Below are 22,103 nucleotides of genomic sequence, written 5' to 3' on the forward strand. Positions count from 1 at the left end.
CTATTTGACTTCCAAAATTATGCATAAATAAAGGCCAACTTGAGAACTCCTGATGATCAGCATTGCATATTTAATTCTATTCCACCGAGGGGAGGCCTCAGAAGCATAAGTTCCACCTCTAAGTATTTTGTAACTGAGCCAAGCTGTTGGTTTTCTTGCTGCCATGAGCTATCAAGGGGCTAAAATCTCACAAGCCACTTTGTGTGATGCACCATGCTTCCATTGGGGGTAGCTATGATGTTAAAAAAGGTGCTAGCCTTCCCTGTGTGCACACGAAGAATGCTGGAACATTTAGGGATCTGTAGGGATTTTTCTTGACTTTAGCATTAAATTATTTTAATCACCTATATGTTTGGGGAAAACCAAACAAAATATTTCCAAACCTGTCAGGTCAAGATGGATTTCAGTATGTCTTTTTTCCTCCCCAAAGGAAGAAACCTATAAAGTTAAAAACCTCAGATTTTAATTAATGATTCCACATACTTAGCTCATTGCTTAACTCTTTAACATAACCATGGGACTCACACCTAATTCAATGCCTTCTGTGCCTGTAGACATCTGTTGGGTAAACTGGGATTAAGATGAGGAAACTGTAGGGTCTGGGAAGGTGGTTCATTTAGTAAAGAGTTTGTCACGCAAGCATGAGGACCTGAGTTCAGATCCCCAGAGCCTACATAAAAGGCAGGCATGGTGGTGTATGCCTGTAATCCTGGCTTATGAAGCAGGAGGAGAGGAAAATCCCTGGAGACATTGGCCAGCAATTCTCACCAGATAGCTGAGTTTCTGATTCAGCAGGAGACACACACACACACACACACACACACACACACACATGCATGCGCACTTACGTGCCTTGTCTATTCAAAACCAGTTCTGGGCAGAATGTCTTGAGATGTCTATTTATACTAACAGGGAAAAAAAAGCCCACACTATTTCTCCTAAAATGCAAAGACAGTTTCCATGCTGAGAAGAAAACTGTGACAGCCTTTCTTAACAACACCATATGTCTCCTAGTGGATCATGACGAAGTCAGTTCCCAGGGGGTGTTCCCTGTAGAAGCTAACCAAATCAAGGCAGGGCATGGCTGCATACACACTCACTGACTAACCAATCACTTGCCTTTGCATCTTCTCCATCACCCAAACATCCTGATGAAGGGCATTCCTCTTTACTAACATCCTCCCCAAGCAACCAAGTCAGGACAAAAGCCCTGACTATGCCACCAAAAAAATAAAAATATCTCCTATGGTTCACATTTTCTCCTCTATGTAACTTCAATCTGTTTTACGTAATTGAGAAGGCAAATTTCCAAACCCTTTATAGATTCCAGTGATAGTGATGTTATAACAATAATTGTCAAAACCCAAAATATAAATTAATACACACACACACACACTTTTTCCACTGATACAAGTCATCATCAAAAGAGCCATATAATAACCAGCATTCACTAAAAGGCTCTTGGTATGCTATAATTTGTCTCAGCATAGTACTTCATTCAATCTTAATTTTTCATATATTAATATGCAATATCATTTTTGAAGACAGGATTTCAGATAATCCAGGCTGCCCTTAAAGTCTCCATGTAGCTGAAGATGACCTTGGACTCCTGATTCTCCTGCCTCTACCTCCCAAGTGCTGGGAAGGCAGGGGTGAACCACTATGCCCAGGTCTCATGAGCTATTTTTCAATGTAATCATCCAACACCAAATACCTTTCTTGTTCCCTAGCAGGTTAAGCCAAGTTAAAGCATTAATAATTCTGATAGACATGATACATTTTATTTTTTATGTTAAATATAACTCTTGATAACCTAAAGTGGTATCTTTTTACAATGTATATAAAACTCTTAAGTTTTGAGAAAAATATAAAATGCTATGGGATAGTATAGATTGCAGCTTTTAACAATTTCTCAAACTGTCACTTATATTATTATAAATTTTTTGCACTCAGATTTCATGACTGCCACATTGCCATAAAGTTTTCTTACAAGTGGGCAGTGGTGGTTGGGGTCCAGTATGAGCTCTTCAACTCTGCTATGAATATCACGGCATAGCCACTTAATACAAGGCAGATGAAGGATTCAGCACTCATGTCGAGTGTCACAAGCATTGCTCATCTCAAGCACGCCTGCACTTTGCTCTGTTCCTCTTCTAACCCACTTCAGGGAATCAACAGCAACAATTCAAACACACCACAATGGAGAATCACCCAGAAAGTCTAGGAATGAGTTTTTAAATAGTGTTTACACACATGTACACAATTAGGAAGCGGGGAGCTGGCTCTACAGCTTAGGTGCTTGCTATACAAGCATGAGAATCCAAGTTCAGATCCCCACCATCCATGTAAAAGCTAGGCATGGTTATGCACTTGGGGATGAAGACAGGTGCATCCCTGGAGCTCACTGGCTATCGGGAGAACCAAATTAGTGAGCTTCCGGTTCAGTGAGAGACCATGTCTCAAGAGAATAAAACAGAGACTGAGAATACATCCAGTATTCCCCTTTAGCCCTCTCATGTGAGTGTACAGCATGTACATTCACATACACATGTCCTACACCACACATACCGCTCAACGTGCACAGATTTGAAAAAAGGAGATGTGAAAAATGCACTTTTACAACACCCCAACAGTATGCAAACGATTTACTCCCAACAGGATGTAAATGATTTACCTCTTCCAACAGTATGCCAATGATGTAACCCCAACAGTATGCCAATAATTTAATACCTCCAACAGGATGTAAATGATTTACCCCCTCCAAGAGTAGGAAAATGATGTAACCCCTCCAACAGTAGGCAAATGATTTACCCCCTCCAACAGTAGGCAAAAGATTTACCCCCTCCAACAGTAGGCAAATGATTTACCTCCTCCAACAGTAGGCAAATGATTTACCCCCTCCAGTGGTAGGCAATGATTTAACCCCTCCAACAGTAGGCAAATGAATTAACATTAGCCAGAAGCCAAGACACTTTTCAGTGACTTCTGATGGCATTTCTTACCTGGGATGCCTGGTGGTGTTTTCAGATATTTTCCATTAAAATGTTGAATTACCACTTCACATTTTTCGGTAGACTCCATTCTGGGGGGTGGGGTGGGGAGAAAGTATGGGAAAGAACATGAGATTATATATTTCTATCAAGTTGTTCCTATAACAATATGCAAGAAAGGGTTATAAGGAAGGGATGGGGGAGTTTAATTTGACATGTGCACATGAATTACCATCTGTTGTCATAGCTACCATGGTGGGCTCATGGGACTTGACAAGGTTATCATTGCTCAATGTGTCATCCCATATGGCTGCCCAGGGGGATGTCACAGAACTAACCTGAGACCTTTTCTTCCTTCTACACAAGGCAGCTTGGCAGCTGAAAGCATTCAATAGATGTTCACCAAATGACTAAATTAGCAACCATGAGAGGCAGGTTGCATCAATGACGGCATGGAGGCTGGAGGAGCCAAACTTCCTCTCCAGTAAGTGGTGGCATTGGGGATCTTGACCAACATCAGCCATGGTCAAAGCCTGAGCGGTGGTAACTCAGCCACACTGTGAAAACGATGCACTGTATTTTTATAGCTTGCCGCCTATGGTCACACGGTGGGACAGTTATTAGCCCTGTGGTGGCACTTCTATTGAAAAATCATTGTGTGGAAGATACCTAGAGAGAATTATTTGGGGTCCCTACATGTAAGAGAAAGCTAAAAGAACACACAAAACCATAATTTCAATTTTTTAGAATTTTGGATATTTTCCTATTTCTTTTTATTTTTAATACTATATACCAATATTCAATATTCATAAGATGAGAGCTTTGTGTGAAATGTCTGCATTTCACGTACAATCTAAGGAAAGACTGCTTTGCCATCCCAGCATCGTATCATGTTCATCTCGGCAGGACTGCCCTGGCTAGGGGCGTCTACAAGGGGTCCCAGAAAATAAACTGTATATGGTCTTCACTTTGTTGTTTCTATAACTCTCAATCTCTCTCTCTCTCTCTCTCTCTCTCTCTCTCTCTCTCTCTCTGTGTGTGTGTGTGTGTGTGTGTGTCAGCCACACCCGTAGAGGTGAAAAGAAGGAGTCAGATTACCTAGAACTGGAGTTATAAGTGGCTGTGAACCAGGCCAGGTACTGGGAACTGAACTCATGTTCTCTGGAAGAGCAGTAAATCCTCTTCATTACAGACCCAACTCTCCAACTCCATCAATGACATTTTAAATATATAGAATAATATATATATATATGTGTGTGTGTGTGTGTGTGTGTGTGTGTGTGTATAAGACATTAGAATAAGAAAAGAAAGACATATATTTTCTTCATTCTAGATATTAAGGAACAGAAAATACAGGTTTCTTCATCTTTACATTTCCCACCTACTAGAACCTTTAATCACGTTCTTCTTATTTCTATGTTTTCTTTCTTTTTTAGTAGGAAACTTCCTTTTCTAGGAATAAAAGAATTTTCATCTGCCTCTGCACCTTCCCACAGGGTCTACTCCCTATTGCCTCTTTGAGGAAAAGCTTCCTCCTAGCAGAGACATAAGCCAGAGAGGAAATGGGAACCCTTACCTCCCACAGATGGTGCATTAGTGGAATTTTATTCTAGGAGGTAAAGACAGGCGGCATGCCTTGAGTCCCTTCTCTACTAAACCTCTCTCTGGGAGCCCACATAGATAACAGACAGCGTGGATAAATGCTGCCTGCCAAGCCCCACCAATCAAGCCCTTTCTCTTTGTCCTGGAATGACACATATTTTACATGAAGACCAAACATAACCGTAGGTTACAATGTGCAGCTGCGGATTTTGTGAATACAGGAGCAAGCAAAGAAGAAAATGGGCTCCTGCCCACCCCACGTGCCTACCCTATTTTTACTCTGGTTTGAAATTTTCGAGTCATCCCTTCTCGGTTCTAAGTACGATCATCTTCTCTTAACACCATTTTACAGCCGCGGCGGGCCTGCTGGGGTCTCTTTCTAAGAACACAAAGACAGCGGGCAATGCAGATGGCTCACTTTGGGTTCATTCAGATCTAACTAAGTAGATGTCTGCTGTGAGCCACCAGAGACACTTTTCTGAGAGAATAAATGCAATAAAAGTCTGTTTTCTGTGGCTGTCATCAGCGCCGTGTCAAAGCACGTTATGTTGTACCACCCAGCAGTGACAATTTCATTTGAATACTTGGGACCACATCTGAAAAGGCCAAGCTGCCCCAGTAATAATGGCACAGGCCGCTAGGAGTGCCAAAGGGGCGGGGACAATGCTCTGGAAAAGGAACAAGAGTGAGACATCTAGGTGAACAGCCGGGTTAGCCACAGCACACCTATTATCTTCTCTAGTTTCGCAATGAAGTGCCCCGCGAGGCTGCCAGCCCCAGCTATCTGAAATCTGGCCCGCGCTTGGGATGAAACTGAAGTGAGCGCTCTCTAGTATGTTTGGAAAGACAGCACCGGATGCAGAGGCCTTGACCAGCCCCTTTCAACTGGCCTTGCTCACTCCAGTGCCTCTATTTTTATAAGAGGTACCTGAGGCCTTCCCAGCTCTACCCTGCATACCAGCTCCAGGGTGAAGCCAGCCACCTGACAATGTTTTAAGCAGGGTATTATAAGGTTCCGATCACTGTGTAAAGCTTCCAGGGGTTTTGTTAGAGCTGCCGTTTAAACATAAACACACGTTCAGGGTCCTGCTTCTTTCTTGTCTCGTGACTCGCAACTGCTGGCTCCAGTCATTTGAAACACACTGAAGAATTCGGTTGCTGCAGCAGCAGCTGCCTGCCCCTCGTTTGTCTCCTTCCTCCTCCTCTGTTTTCCTAAACAACTGCTACTGCTCAGAGAAACTGATTTCACGGCTCACACAATTCCCACAGTCAAACTACAGTGCATGAGAACCCGATCTAGCATTGGCAGAATGTTCTGGATCCGGCTTGACACACAGAGGAAGAAAAGTCTTGAGAAAAACCACGTTCATCTTAACTCTTTCACCTCAACAGAGAACTCTGAGTTCACGATCTGAAAGTTCTAAGCATTATAAGGCACAAGCTTAAAAACAAATCCACTCTGTCATGTGTTATGTTTAATTAGAGGCTTCCGCTCTTGTGAAATATTTGGGATTTTGCAATCATAGCACTGGATAAATTATTGGTGACTTGGAACATCCAACCTCGTGAGCCAAACATCCTCATTTCTGGTAAAATTTCCACAAAGAATCAAAGCTATCAGAGGAATTTTAATGACTAAAATGTGTGCTTTTTCAAGCATTTCAAAAATAAATCATGTCATTTGCTTCGTAACCCATTGCAATGTAGAGGCCAATGGTGAGTCCCTAGGACAAAGAAAAAAAAGAATTAAAAAAAATAAAAATATTTGAAAAATATCTTAGGCTTTGTGTATGTGTGTGTGTGTGTGTGTGTGTGTGTGTGTGTGTGTGATTGCATGTGAGTGAGCCCATGTCCAGAGCCACTTTGTAGAATTACATCATTAAGTCAGTTTTCCTTAGGAATGCGGCTTGTGAGAGGATGCCCATGCTCCATTAGATGGCCCTACAGCCATGCAGATATAAGCAGCATTAATTTGACAGAGTAGGTATAAAGGTGAGGGTAGAGCACGTGAAATTTGGAGGAAAAAAATGAGGGTTGTACGGGAGCAATTGCAGGAGAGGGACTGGGGAAGGATTTGATCAAAACCTACTACATGCATGTATCAGATTTTCATACAATAATAAAAAGGTTAAATAAAAATGCATCACATTACTAAAGAGTTAGAAATTGTCTCAGATATTTTCTCCACTGCATAAATAAAATAATTAACTCTTTGATTTGGGGAGCACCATGGGTGTCCTCCCTGAAGACTGGCTAGCAAATGACTTGGCCTAGAAGCTGTGCCTCCTATCTCTGTACTCAGGATTTTCGAGGACACAGACCACCATTGTGGTCTTGCCACTGTCCTAGTTTCGTTTCTGTTGTGATAAAACATCCTGACCCCATCCAAAAAGCAATTTAGGGGACAAAGAGGATTATTTCAGTTTAAAATTCAAGGTTACACACAGTTCATCACTGTGGGGAGGTCAAGGCAGGAACTTGAAACAGTCAGGTTGCATGCACATCTGCTCAGAGAGAAATGAATGCATGCATGCTTCCTTGCTCACTTGTGCTCAGCTCAGCTGTTCCACTCTCATACAGTTTAAGATTCCATGCCCAAGGAATGGTGCATAGCAGGCCCTGCCTTTCCATACCCACCTAATTAAAACAATCACCACAGACGTGGCCTCAGGCCACCAAGATGTACAAAATCTCTCGTTGAGATTATGCTTCCTAAAGAATCTAGGCTGAGTCATAGCGGTGAGTACAGCTAACCTTCCATCACACCACCCCCTGAGCTCTTCTGCTGATCTATCTCATCTCACGCAGGCTCTCTGTCCTTATCCCACACAGCCCCGTCTAACTAGAGAGGTGTTTTTATGTGCTTACACAGATATACCCTGGTATGGTATGATGAAAAAGATCCTTCGCCTCAAGGGCATTGTTCTTAGTAGTCCACTGGTGATCCAGGTCCTATGATGGAGAACACACCAGGCAATTTCAGATGCAGAGACATTCTCCAGGACTCAGAATCAGGACTATCCAAGATGACCAAAGCCAGAGGAAATGTCACAGACCTGAGTAGTCTAGGGAGATGCAACAACACATTGGAACACAGTGCCCTGAACTGGATCCCAGGACAGAACTAGGGCTGATGGGAGAGAGGGTGGGTTCCAGAGAGAGTCTGGAGTTCTATTCCAATGTCAGCTTCTCGAGTTTTATGTCTGCTAAGACTCATCGTGTCAGCAATGATGACCTTGAACTCCCGATGAAACGGGAGCAATGCCTTGAAGCACACGGACCACCTAACCTGTGTAACAAGAGCAATGGAACAAGTGAGACTGCTCCATTAGCAAGGGGATGAGGGGACCAACTCCTGAAAGGTGTCTTCTGGCTCACAGCCACCCTGCCCCAATAATTAGTTTTTAAAAGAGAAGAAATCTGAGTGCTTTTTCCTTATTTCCTGTTTTGGTCTAGTGTCTGTGGCATCCTGCCTCTGACTACAGGCTGTACTGGATTCTGAGGACAGGCCTCTGCTTTCCCTGTGACCTGCAGGTGGCAAGAGCTTCCTGAGGTCTGCCTTTCTGACATCTCAGGATCACTGTGTCAGTTCCCACGACCCTGCCCACAATTCTGGAAATCACCATCTAGTATAGTCTTCTCGGTGGTGGAATAATATGCTGAACCTATGTCCATCACCTTGATCAATAATAGAGAAATAAAAACATAGCCACAGGGGTTGTACATTTCAAGAAGCATGCCAGAAAACAAAACAAGAAAACAAAATGGCTTTTCTTCTGACTCAATACAGAAAGTACCTCTGTCCCTCAGATTAACTGAGTACAGATACCTAAGAGTGTGTGACATTCTTATCTAGATGCATATTAATCTAATTCTTTTTTTGTTTGTTTGTTTTTTTTTGTTTCCAGTTTATTTATTTTTTATTAAAAATTGCCATCTCAGCCGGGCGGTGGTGGCGCGCGCCTTTAATCCCAGCACTCGGGAGGCAGAGGCAGGCGGATCTCTGTGAGTTCGAGACCAGCCTGGTCTACAAGAGCTAGTTCCAGGACAGGCTCCAAAGCCACAGAGAAACCCTGTCTCGAAAAACCAAAAAAAAAAAAAAAAAATTGCCATCTCCTCCCCTCCTCCTCCCCCTTCCCTCCCCTCCCCTCCACCCATACCCCCACTCCCTCCCTCTCCAGGCCAAAGAGCCATCAGGGTTCTCTACACTATGTTGAGTCCAAGGTCCTCCCAACTCCCTCCAGGTCCAGGAAGGTGAGCAACCAAACTGACAAGGCTCACACAGAGCCTGTCCATGTCGTAGAGACCAAGCCCATCGCCATTGTCCTTGGCTTCTCGGTCAGCCTCCACCATCAGCCACTTTCAGAGAGTCCGATTTGGTCGCATGTTTCATCAGTCCCATTCCAAGTGGACTTGGTGGTCTCCCATTAGTTCTGTCCTGCCGTCTCAGTGGGTGAACGCATCCCTCATGGTTCTGACTTTCTTTCTCATGATCTCTCTCCTTCTGCTCCTCATCAGAACAGAGACTTGACTCTAGAGGGGTTCCCAGGTGTCCAGGAAGATGCCCCCAGTTAGGTCCTTGGGCAGCTGAGGAGAGGGTGCCAGAAATGTCCAGATCCTATTGCCATACTCATGAATATCTTGCATATCACCAAAGAACCTTCACCTGGCATTGGATGGAGAAAATGACAGAGCCCCACATAGGAGCACCGGACTGAGCTCCCAAGGTCCCGATGAGGAGCAAAAGGAGGGAGATCATGAGCAAGGAAGTCAGGACCGTGAGGAGTGCGTTTACCCATTGAGACGGTGGGACAGATCTAACGGGAGACCACCAAGTCCAGTTGGAATGGAACTGATGGAACAGGGGACCAAACCTGGCTCTCTGAATGTGGCTGACGGTGGAGGAGGACTGAGAAACCAAGGACAACGGCAATGAATGTGAACTCTACAGCATGGACGGGCTCACTGTGAGCCTTAACCTTCACCTGGCGATGGATGGAGATAGAGACAGAGCCCCACATTGGAGCACCGGACTGAGCTCCCAAAGTTCTAATTCTTTATATAGGCCAGATTAATGTTTCCAGAAGGAGCTTTGATTATAGAAATTAGAAAAATAAAACAAAAATGGCTTGATCTCTTTAAATAAGCCATCTGCATATAGAGACAATAGACACATACAGGCTGTAGTCCGGGTAACGAGCCTTTAGGGCCGGTCCTCAGGGTGTTTTTCACGCTAGTGTCCTCGGGTATGCAGTAGGACAGAATAATACATTCAGATCTGGAAGTGTTTGTCTGGAAAGTCTTGTTTGTCTCTGACGCTCGCTACTGAAGTGGCTCAGGTGGACTGAAGATTCCCGCCTGACTACTAACGTGAATCCAAGGCCACCAGGATGACTAGCGATCCCTGGGCATGCTTACAGCCAGTGCCAGGGAACTCGCCTAGCATGCAGTGAGGCCTGAGGACAGCACTAAGAATAGCCTTGCCATTGTATGCTATAGAAAGCCAAAGCTTTGATGCTTAGGACTTTCCAAAGACTTCTAATTCATGTTTTTGAGTCACAGTCACATTTTATTCTTAGATGTAGTTAAAGGCATTCTCTTGTTTTGTGGTCTCCTGTCTCCCAAACTTGCCAAATCTGCCTCGCCTAGATCCCTTATTTCCTGTTCCTCTTAGGTTTTTTTCCCTTCCCAAGTCCCTAGAGATTTCTTCTTATCATTTGCATATTTGAATATTTAATTATTCCCTATTGAAAGAGCTGTCCCACCTTGACCTCTGGTCCCCTACTCTAAATCACAGTCCTATATTTTATTTTGATTTTGTGACACTATAGTAATTTGATATTATTTGATATTTGACTGCTTATCACATCCAATCATCTCCATAAACCAATAAAATACTGGCTCCCCAAAGCAGACTTTCTCTGTTCATGGGCAGCTCAATAATAATATATTAAAATAGTGCCTGGAATGTAGGGAACCATAAACATTTGAATCTGATGAACTAAGATAGGGAATGAATAAATATATTTCATGTATCAGGAAGAAGTTTGAAGCTTGAAGTATACAAGAATATAGATAAGACGTACAGAAGAGAGATAGAAACAAGTGATTTCAAGCCCATGCAGAACTATGCTTACCCCTACAGAGATGTAGAGAAACAAGGGGTCAGACACACTTACAGAAAGCTGGGCATAGAGGAAGCATACAAAATAAGTGGCTCAAATTTAAAATGCAAGCAATAAGGGGCTATATTTCCAAGTGTGTCTTCTCTGCTGACCAGCACCAACAACTGGCCTGAAATTCCAGAACCTCGGGGATATCTTACAGTTCACCTCACTTTCTCCTGGTTTCTTTTTAGAAAGGAAAGGGGTGAAGGTATTTAATAGCTCCAAATTTCCCTGGGAATTCAGTTCACCAAATTCAGTTCCATGTGAGTGACGGACTTTTGTTTCAGAACTGTATTTTTATCCAACAGAAAGTTTTTTTTTTTTAAAAATAAACGTCATTTTCTAATGATATTTGGTGTGGGATTTCCTTCTGTATGCTGTGATTACCATTGATAAATAAAGGAATTGCTTTGGGCCTATAGCAGAGCTATAGGGGAAAAGAGCTAGGTGGGGAAAACTAAACAGAATGCTGGGAGAAAGGAGGTAGAGTCAGAGAGAAGCCATGTAGCCCCACCGGAGCCAGACAGACTTTAGCTGGTAAACCACAGCCACATGGCGATACACAGATTAATAGAAATGGGTTAAATTAATATGTAAGAGTCAGCCAATAAGAAGCTAGAGCTAATAGACCAAGCAGTGATTTAAATAATATAGTTTCTGTGTGGTTATTTCGTTTCTGGGCGACCGGGACAAACAAGCAGCCTAATACAACAATCAGCATGTTCTTCCTTCCCCAGCTTCCAAGAATGATATAGAAAGAGTAAGACTGGAGTTTGGGATATTTCAGATTAACAACTGAGTGATGCCGTTTGATTCATTGTCTGGTTGGCTGACTTTCTGAATCACCAACGAGGATGACAAACTGATGAGATTCTAGAGTGGTTGAGATGCTACCGGTCCAGAGCTTAATTACAATTTCTCCTGAGCTATCTTTTGCGGCCCCAATAGCCATAACTTGCCCAGGTCTGTGTCTGACCTAGCATCATGACTTTGTGATCAACTGAAAACTTTTGAATGCATACACTCAACAGATCACTTCATCCTACCACCCAGAAAGGCACGGACACCTTCAGAAAGCATCTGAGGCCTGTAGCAAAGTTTGCTCTGATTTCCAGCAACCTACCTAGGTGAGGTTTCCACCTATATTTGAACAAAATCTTGATTTATGGTTTTCATTGTTCTATTACTGTGAAAACTTTAGGAAAATTACTACATAGAAACATGGTATTTGAGGTCACCTGAGTCTGTTTCCCCAGGCCATGGTCACTCATATTTGGCTCCAGAATAAACTCTCTTAGAAGCTTTGAAAAGAGGACTGTGTTTTGGGGGTAACAACTAGGTGATTGATGGCTTTGAGGCTCTGAATACATAGCAATGAGAACAGATGGTTCTGTCTTCTCCACCCACGATCACAGTGTTTGGTGGTGAGAACATAGAATGCAGGTAGGAGGCAGGAAGCAGCGCATGACTGGGAAAGGGGAGGTATCCGCAAAGGACCAAGCCAGGAGGAACCAGCAGCATTAGCTCCCAGTGGGTCACATCTGCCCAGCCACTGGAAAAGGAATTACAATTACCAAAAGAAACAGCCTCACTCTTTCCAATGTCCGCCAGCACGACTGGAACTGTCTGGGTGCAGACGCAGCTGCAGCAGTGAGATTGCTAATCACGAAATTTACCCTTGATCACATTTGATTTCCTGGTTCCATGTACCTCAGATGGCAATGCCAAAAGTACTGCAAAAAGTACAAGGCAGGGGTGTTTTTCTGTTTTTGTTTCTTTCCTTAACACCTTAGCAGAGTCAAGATAGATATAAGTGAAAAATGCCCCAAAGAATAAAAAGCAAAAAGATTTGGATTGATTTGAAGGGCATGAAACATTTGCCAGCGAAGCAAAGAGCAGCCCTTGCTTTATACTGGTTCTTAAATAAAACTTGCCGCTTTCATTGTGCTTATTGTAAATCTCTTTTCTATTTATATTTCAGGAGGTGGGAGAGAATAACAGATCTAATGTCCGGTTAGATAATAAAGCTATAAAATGTTGATATTCAAAGTCATTCCTAAAAACACATGAAAGACTACAGCCAAATCATCCCAATGTGCTCAGTCCTGTCTGTGCTTAGGAGTGAACACAGTCAGGCCTGGCTAGTACCTGGACGGGAGGAAATATATGAAGAGTATTTTTTGACTTGCTGTTCATATAAAGTATTAATGATCAGGCTAGTATTTGTCTAAAACTTGCATGAATTGGCATTATTTTTAATTGATGAAAAAAGAAAGAATGGCAATGATTTATTTAGAAAGTCTGTTCATTCCAGAGAAAAGGGCCAAGCACAATGAGGCCACAAGTTAAGGGCCACCTAAAGGAAGCCTCTAAGAGGACCACACTGAGAGCACAGAAGACAGAGGGAACACGCAGCACAAAGGTCTCTGCAGCCTTCTCTCATGCTCCTTAGACCCTGGGGGAGGGACGGGGGACAGTAAATGCCTTCTTAAAGAGGGTCTGTGTTTTCAGATGTTAGAGCCTGGTAGGTGCTCCATCGCACTCCACCCCCAAGTCACTTCTCCACACTGAGTCGGGCTTCAGCGATCTCTCACCACACTTTCGTGTGATTCTCCTGGACAACTGGTCTGTTTCTGGGAAAGGGGAAAAGACAGCTTGGGCACACGCTCATGTGCCTTCAGACTCACTGATTGATGTTGGGAGTTGATCTTCATTTTCACAGGCCTGCCACACTCACGAGCTCCCCAGGAACCTCAGATGATCAACATTCCCACCATTAACGTCTGGTTTTAGAGGTTTATGACAGCTCTAAAATCCCACCTGGAGGGTGGGGGATCTCACCAAATTGTTTTAACTTAGAAGAAAATTTCTTTAACCTAAGGGAAAACATAAGAATGAAGCGTGTGTAATTTCACACTCTGCCCAGTGTTTCGGGAGCACTGAAGAACTTTTTTTGTGCACCCTACCGGCATTCATATCAAAGCTTTGAAGTTCACTGTTTTAAATATAAAATGAAGATAGTCCTGTTACTTTGAAGAGATGGTTATCAAAGAAAATTAATGTATAGTTTGCAAGTAAAATAATAATGGGGAGCATGTTTCTTTTGAGTCAAAGGAATTTCAGATCTCTTGAATATAAACTAAGAAACACATCTACTGGTGAGGAGTGACCAGGGTGATATCCAAATGACACACCATGCAGGTTTTGTCTACTGAGATATATAAACACATTCTCAAGACACATGTTACAACTTACTAGATACAAATATAAGCTAGCTGCTCTTTCAGTGGGTACAGAATCTTCCTTTGATAGAGCCTGCAACACTGTGGGCTTCTCAAAGAGCCAGCCTAATACCTGAGTTGTGCAGAAGCCGCTGTGGTTTTCTGTGATGCTGCACTGCTCCTCGTATTAGAATTGGCTTATCGTCATCAGCCAATGCTGTCTTCCTATATGTTGTTATAATACAAGAGAGCAAGCAAAAAATTGAAGGACTTCAACTAGTCATCAAAAGTTACTCATGAGTGACTGGGGAAATGGTTTGGGTGGTAAGGGTGAAATACTTAACATGGGAAAGGGGGGACCTCTGCAAAGTTTAATTTCTAGTCCTGTTAGTAGAAGCAAGAGGCACCATTGTTGCAGAAAACATAATGAATGCTATATTGTGAGTAAGCAGGAATCTGGATGGTTCTATTAACACATGGTAGAGCTAAAAACATAGTCATAGTTCATGCCATTGAGTCAATCATAGGAGGTCCTGCTCCTCAAAATTTAAAATGTAAACTTCACCGAGAAACAAGGACTCATTCTCCATCTATGTTCAAGAGACTGACAAAATAAATCAGGATCTTAACTTGGGTTCTTTTTCTAAATGCACTCTCCTTCTAAAGTCAGTAACCCAGTCCTGAGAGAAGAAAAGCCTGCTGACCACGCACTTCCAACCCCAGTGCTGGGGAAGCCGAGACTACTCTGCGCCACAAGGTGCTCCTGTCTGCAAAATGAAAAACAAAACCAAAGAAACTACCTGGGTTCCATTGAAGAATTCAACTGGCGATTCAAGGTCACAGCCCGAAATTTAAAGACTATTGAGCTAAGTTACTTAGGAAAGCCATGGAATGATAATCATGCAGTTAAAATTGTACTTATCTATCCACCCACCCACCTGTTCACCCATTCACTCATCCATCTGCCAGCCACCTATCCATCCACCCACCCATCAATCCATCTACCCACCTACCAATATATCATCCACCATTCACCCATCCATCTGTTCAACTACCCACCGATCCATCCACCTACCTACCCATCCATTCATCCATCCACCCACCTCCCTACCCATCCATCCATCCATCCATCCATCCATCCATCCATCCACCCATCCACCTACTCATCCATTCATCCATCCACCCACCTACCTATCCATCCACCCATCCACCCATTTATCCACCCACCCACCTACCCACCCATCCACCCGTATTCCCATTTAACAATCAAAAAGAAAACAAACCAGCAATACAGTGGGAGAACACAGAAATAAAGTAAAGTATTGGGTGCCACAATGATAAATTTTATTTGAGAAAAAAACTTTTACAGGAGTGGGAAACATAGAATTTAACTTGAGTAACAGTCTGGGGTTGGAGGTCAGGAAAAAATTCTCTGAAGAAAAATGGCTCAGTCAGTACCTAAGAGCTGAGTAGGCAGAAAGCAGCAGAATAGCTGTAGACAAGGTGGTCAATCAAAAAGGGTAGCCTGTCCAGGTCACAAGACAGGAAGAACCATGGCCGGGAAGGTGAGCCAAGCCAGGGGTGACACTTGGGGACAGTTGTGGAATGAAATCACTCAGGCAATGTTGAAGGACTCTGATGTGCCTAGATTTGAATTTTTAAGGTTGCCCTGTGACTTCTCAATGAGAAATACTCCAGAGGAGGAAGAGGCTGAATTTAGAACAGTGAGAATAATCAACTAAAAGCTCCCAGCCTCCCACAGTTCCTCCAGAGATATATCTGCATTTTGTTCTTTCATGATTCTGTCTGCCATGATTGCAGTGTTGATCTGATGATTTGATTGTTTAATTCTGCCCTTTGTAGAAGACTGGGCTTTCTTCCCTCGAGGCAAACCCAAAATATACAGTGGGGATTGGCGTGAAAGGCAAGTGAATAGCCCTGACTTAGTGCCTTGAGGTACTCTGTAGCCCCATCTCAAGTTCATCTGTAGTCCCAACCCATAATAATTCAGAAGGCAATGTATTTGGAGACAGATAATTATGTTAAAAGGGGACCCTAATCCACCAGGACCAGTGCTCTTAGGAGATTCAGTTTGGAGTGCTGAAACCATTCAACTGAGCTATTCAGGAATCTCATGGGATGAATATCTTGGAACCGATCACTCAGCAACCACCCATCCATCCCACCGTGAACAAAGAAATCAAACATGCAAGCCAGCAGGAGGGATGGAAGCCAAGACACGCTGGTCTTGGACTTGCTATGCAGTCGAAATTGACCTTGAATTTCTGATCCTGCTGCCCCCACCTTGCCAGCACAGGTGGTATGTGCCACCATGGTGTGTGCCACCATGTCTGGTTTACAAATGTGTGTTCTACCGATCACCTTGGGATGAACTCCTAGTCCACACTGTCCCGACTCCCACAGAACCTAATGTCCTCCTTCCATCCACTCTCAGCCAGGAGGGCTATGGATACTCAGTTTAATTCTCCAATTGCTTATCACTAAGCAGCGGCTTGCTCTTTGAAATCTCTTTGGCTTTGTTTTCTCATGAAAGCACGGCAGACCCGGCCATCTAACTTTATTCCCAGCCCAGGCCCTCTTTTGTAAACACTCCCTGAAAGTTTAAAATGAAAACTGTTCTCTCTTTTTTGACGATGAGAGAAATATATATATATATATATATATATATATATATATATATATATATATATAATTTTTCATGTTCTGACTAAAATATCAAAACCACACAGCCAGTGTCTCCTAAATGCAAACACCTGAACTCTCCTTTTATTTACACCCCCAGGTCTCCCCTATCTCTGTTCTTCACTGTCCTCTTTCTCCATTGGAAACCCATAGGCCAACCAGGAAGAAGTTTTGTACAGGCTCTTATTTTGTCATTGTCCTTTGTCTTTTTGAAATGTATCTCATGTAGCCCAGGCTGGTCTTGTATTTGCTATGTCGTCAACGATGACATTGAACTTCTGATTCTCCTGCACTGGGACTATGAGAGTGTGCCACCATGTCTGGTTTACACGGGGCTTTACCCAAGGTTTGCTGCATGCCAGGCAAGCAGTCTACCTAATGAGCTACATTCCCAAACCCACTATACAGGATCTTTTGCTTGGGATACTGGCTGAACCTGGCAACCTCAGATTTAATTTCTTTGCAAGTATAGACAGGACTGAATGTTCAATATGCATACTATTATGATCAGATACCCACACAGAGAGTCTGTGTACATGTATTAGCAAGCACAATGTATTTACAATTTCATAGATTTTTCTTTGGCTCGAAGTAAAGCTACAGAAAGATGAAATATTCGATAAGCTACGTGTATTCTATTTCATTTTGCATTTTTCATTGCTTTAGGCCCTAGATATTACTAGAGAGTGGGATTAAGAAGAAGCACCAGGGAAAGATAGGTCCCACATAGGTTCCTTACAGAGAAAGAGTTACCTGGCAAAGCCAACGCCCCTGCTGACTCCGTTAGCATCTCTCAGGATTCTGGTGGATATCACATGTCCAAAAGGCTTTAGCATGTTCTCCAGCTCCTGCTCATCCATAGAGATAGGGAGATTTGAGATGTATAGATTTGTAGGGTCTTGTTCTTGTTGCTAAGGGAAGAAAAAGAAACAATGACGTGAGGTCTATTGAGAAGCACTGAACTTAAACTGCAAACCACTCTAAAGTTCTCTGATGTTCTCAAAGGGCACAGCTTCCCAAGCTTCCCAAACACCTTAGACAGCCAGGGTGACTATCCTAGTTAGGGTAATTGTTGCTGTGATGAGGCACCATGAATGAAGAAACTTGGGGAGGAAAGGGTTTATTTCAGCTTACGCTTCCTGGTAACACAGTACATCACTGAGGGAAGTCAAGGCAGGAGGAACCTGGAGGCAGGAACTGATGCAGAGGCCATGGAGAGGTGCTGCTTACTGGCTTGCTCCCCATGGTTTGTTCAGATTGGTTTATTATAGAACCCAGGATGCAGGTGCACAGGGATGTCCCCACCCACAATGGGCTGGGTCTTTCCCCACCAATCACTGGTTAAGAAAATGCCCTACAGATTTGCTTACATCAGGTCTAATGGAGGCATTTTCCCAGTTGAGAATCCCTCTTCTATGTGACTCTTGCTTGTGTCAGCTGACAAAAAAAAAAAAAACCAAAAAAAACCAAAACAAAACAAAACAAAAAAAAAAAAACCAGCCACAACCGTGGCTTAGAACTCATCTCATGAAGTCCTGCTCTCAAGTGTTGAGATGACAGGTGTACATCACCACATCTGGCCACCAATTCCTCTTACTCAACTCCTTTCCAATGCAGAATGTTTCATATATATATATATATGACTGTCATCAGTGAAATCCAGGCTTGTTGTCCACACTTCCTTGTAAGACACATGCTCACACTACAGCTGAGCTCATGTGAACACAGATAAAAATCACACCGTATCCATGAGGCATTGACTCCTCTTACCTCAGATGGCACTGAACCCTTCAGTTCCTCTTTTCCATCTTTGCTAAGTACTTGCTGTGTATTATGCATGACTTTGTCTAGACTGGGGGGTGACAGCAGAAGTCACTGATTTGTCCCTCCTTGCGACTTCCTGCGTAGGAGTCTCATTGTCACTATAGATCCTGGCCATCCCGTTAACACAATCTTTTTCTCAGGTTATGAGCAATCCCCTTCTCACCTGAAATAAATACCTTGCAGCTCCGGTTGGCATGTTCATCTGGCCAGCGCCACTACATTTGCCCTGGGAGGTTACTGATCAGTGAGATTGATGCTTCCTGCCTGCAGAGGCACTGCATGGGGGCAACAGTAGATCTAACAACTGAGATTGCTCCTTGTGGGGAATATTATTTTAACAGGGCAAAGGTGTGTTACATTTGCTTATGCTGCATAATATTACTTTATCTATGTAAAGCTATCCATATATATATATATATATATATGTTTATAGTTATATAAACAATTGTTTATGCTGCATTTGTTTAATTATGAAAAGATGTGTTGCATTTATTTCACTTTGCTGGCCTCAGGCACCTGATTGGTCTAATAAAGAGCTGAACGCTCAATACCTAGGCAGGAGAAAGGATAGGCAGGTGGAGAGAATAAATAGGAGGAGAAATCTGGCTCCAGAGGAACAAAACGAGAGAACTAGGAGGGGAGACACCTGGGCCAGAAACCAGGCAGCTGCCGCCAGCAGGCCAGACATGAGAAGCAGCGAAAGTAAGATACACAGAAGAAAGGTGTAAAGCCCTGAGGTTAAAGGTAGATGAAGAGAAATGGGTTAATTTAAGTTAAAAGAGCTAGCCTGAAAAAAGCTAAGAGAACATTCAAAACTAATAATAAGTCTGGATCATGGTTTGGGAGCTGGTTGATGGCCTAAAAGAAAAAGCCTGGTAGAGCTTCCGAGTGTCTGACAGGCAGGTAGCATTCTGGGTACTGTGAATATATATGTTGCTCTCATTGGTTGATAATAAAAATTGCTTTGACCTATAGTGAGGCAGAATATAGTGTAGCAGGGAAGTCAAACTGAATACAGGAAGAAAGAAGGGTGGAGTCGAGACTTAAGCCAGTCACCCAAGAAGCAAGATGACAGCAGATCAGTAAAAGCCATGGCCATGTGGCAATACATACATTAATAGAAATGGGTTAATTTAAATAAAAGAGCTAGTTAGTTATAAGCCTGACCAATAGGCCAAAGAGTTTGTAATTAATATGTTTCTGTGTGATTATTTGGGTAATAAATCACAGTGTGGTCAGGAGACATAGCTCTGCCTCCGTGTACACACAGATACACTAGATGAAGGACTGACTTACAACCACAGCAGGTCAATGAAAGCACTCACTGTGTATTCAGAAGAGTGTCAATTCACAGTTATCAATGTGAACTTACGTCTGGAATTTTCCTCTCACTAGGTTCAGGTTGTGGTTTACTATGGGTCATTGGAGCCCTGGCAAGCCAACCAGTCAGCAGAGGGTACTCCTACCAGCTACTGCTCACTCTCTACCAGTCTCAATACACCAGTCTGCTAAGGCTACAAATGGTAAGCCATCATCCCAGGTACTTACCGTGTGTTTTTTCTCTCATTAGCCCTATACAATAAAATCCCCACTTTGTAGAAGGCACAGTCAGTCCCTAGCTTGTCTATATGACAAGTGTGAAAGGCAGGGTATACTCCCTAGACCACCCTCTAGGCCACAAGTTGTACTGCTCTTTGATGCTGCCTCAGGCTAGACCAGTGAGCACCATGCTGTGACCTAGAACCTCAGTATTAATGCTTCCCGAAGCCAGGTATGCAATGTACACCTATGATCTCAGCACTCAGGAGGTGGAGGCACGAGAGTAAGAAGTTCAAGGCTAGCCTCAGCTACATAGTGATTATGAAGGCTATCTGGGCATCATCAGATTCTCTCTCAAAAAAATTTAAAATAAATAAAAATTTTAAAATGTCACCTGAAACTGGATAGAAATAACAATTCTCAGGACCATCTTGAGGTACTGAATTATGGACTCCAAGGCCCTTGAAATGATTCCCATAACTGATCGAGTTGAGTGTTGCCATCACAGACCAAGCAGGAATTCTTGTATGCAAATGACCTCATTATGTCTAACGTTTCATTCAGTGGTAACAATGCTTATGCAAGCTTTGCCTAATAGCAAGAAAACCACAACTGCTAGCATTATCTGTATGTGTAAGTTTTCTATAATTCATATATGAATTAATAATAAATAGAAATATAGTAGTATGTATTTTGGAACAGTTGTATTTTCAGAAACAAAACAGGGTCAGAATGCTATGATTAATCACAAATATCAAAATAAGTCGAACATTTAATTGAATCATTATACTTTAGCCAAACAAAACCTTAGCTTCAAGAGTAAACAAGAGATTAAACTGGCAAAAGGAATCAAAAAAATCTTCTGGAATAAATAAAGATAAGAATTTAAAAAGATTGAGAGACTATAAAAATGTGTCTCGAAAAACCAAAAAAAAAAAAAAAAAAAATGTAATTCCAAATATTATTTTAGGTCAAAAAATAATTTTGATACAGAACTAAATTGCATTATTCTTAACAACTTTATGCAAATAAGTCACAGATTTTTATTAATTCTTGAGATGAATAAGATTTTTTTTTCTTTTTTTTTTTTTTTTGGTTTTTCGAGACAGAGTTTCTCTGCAGCTTTTTTAGAGCCTGTCCTGGAACTAGCTCTTGTAGACCAGACTGGCCTCGAACTCACAGAGATCCGCCTGCCTCTGTCTCCCGAGTGCTGGGATTAAAGGCGTGTGCCACCACCGCCCGGCAGAGATGAATAAGATTTTGTCATGGAGAGATGGCTCAGTGGCTAAGAGCACTTGTTGCTTTTCTAGAGGACCTGGGTTTAGTTCTCAGCAGCCACATAGTGGCTCCTAACTGCCTGTAACTCTAGTTTCAGGGTTCACAGTATCCACGCAGCAGTTCATAACTATCTGTAATTCCATTTTGGGGGATATCTCAGTATCCACACAGTGGCTTCTAACTACCTGTAATTCTAGTTTGGGGGATCTCAAAACCCACACAGCAGCTTCCAGTTACCTGTAACTCCAGTTTTGTAGTTCTCAGCACCCACACAGCAGTTACAACCATCAGTAACTCCAGTTTGGGGGATCTAATTCCCTCTTCTGGGCTTGCACACATGTTGTGTAATACATATATGTGGGCAAAACACTCATCCACATGAAATATTAAAAAGCTACTACTGTGTTTGTTATTTAAACATAACGTACTTTTTAAACACTTTTATTACCATGAAAATGTTAAGAATGAATTCATCTATCTGAACAAAAGGCCACACAGCTTTAGCATTTGGGAATGGTGCCTATGTGGGAAATATACAATGGAAATCCTTGTTTCATTTCCTCTCCTTTATCCTCTCTCTCTCTCTCTCTCTCTCTCTCTCTCTCTCTCTCTCTCTCTCTCTCTCTCACACACACACACACACACACACACAATATCCTATCACCAACAAACCTCAAATGTCAGAATCATAATAAGAAAATGAGATTATTTTTCCATTAGTTGGCTGAAGGTCTCTCTCCTTCTCTCTCTGATGCTGCACATACATAATAATGAACCTT

At 42.6% G+C, this 22,103-nt stretch overlaps 1 protein-coding gene across 2 annotated transcripts in view; it reads right to left on the bottom strand.

Moving 5' to 3' along the window:
• Positions 1–22,103, bottom strand: part of Rbms3 (RNA binding motif single stranded interacting protein 3) — a 675,207-nt gene that overhangs the window by 216,030 nt on the left and 437,074 nt on the right. For both annotated transcript variants that reach the window (XM_038323829.1, XM_038323830.1), the window contains exons 5-6: positions 17,437–17,594; positions 3,003–3,082 (exon numbers count right to left, since the gene is read on the bottom strand). In XM_038323829.1, coding sequence (XP_038179757.1) covers positions 3,003–3,082; positions 17,437–17,594 — 238 coding nt within the window. The remainder of the gene's footprint in view (positions 1–3,002; positions 3,083–17,436; positions 17,595–22,103) is intronic.

Source organism: Arvicola amphibius, chromosome 3 (genome assembly GCF_903992535.2).
Source record: "Arvicola amphibius chromosome 3, mArvAmp1.2, whole genome shotgun sequence".
Classification (NCBI taxonomy): Eukaryota; Metazoa; Chordata; class Mammalia; order Rodentia; family Cricetidae; genus Arvicola; species Arvicola amphibius.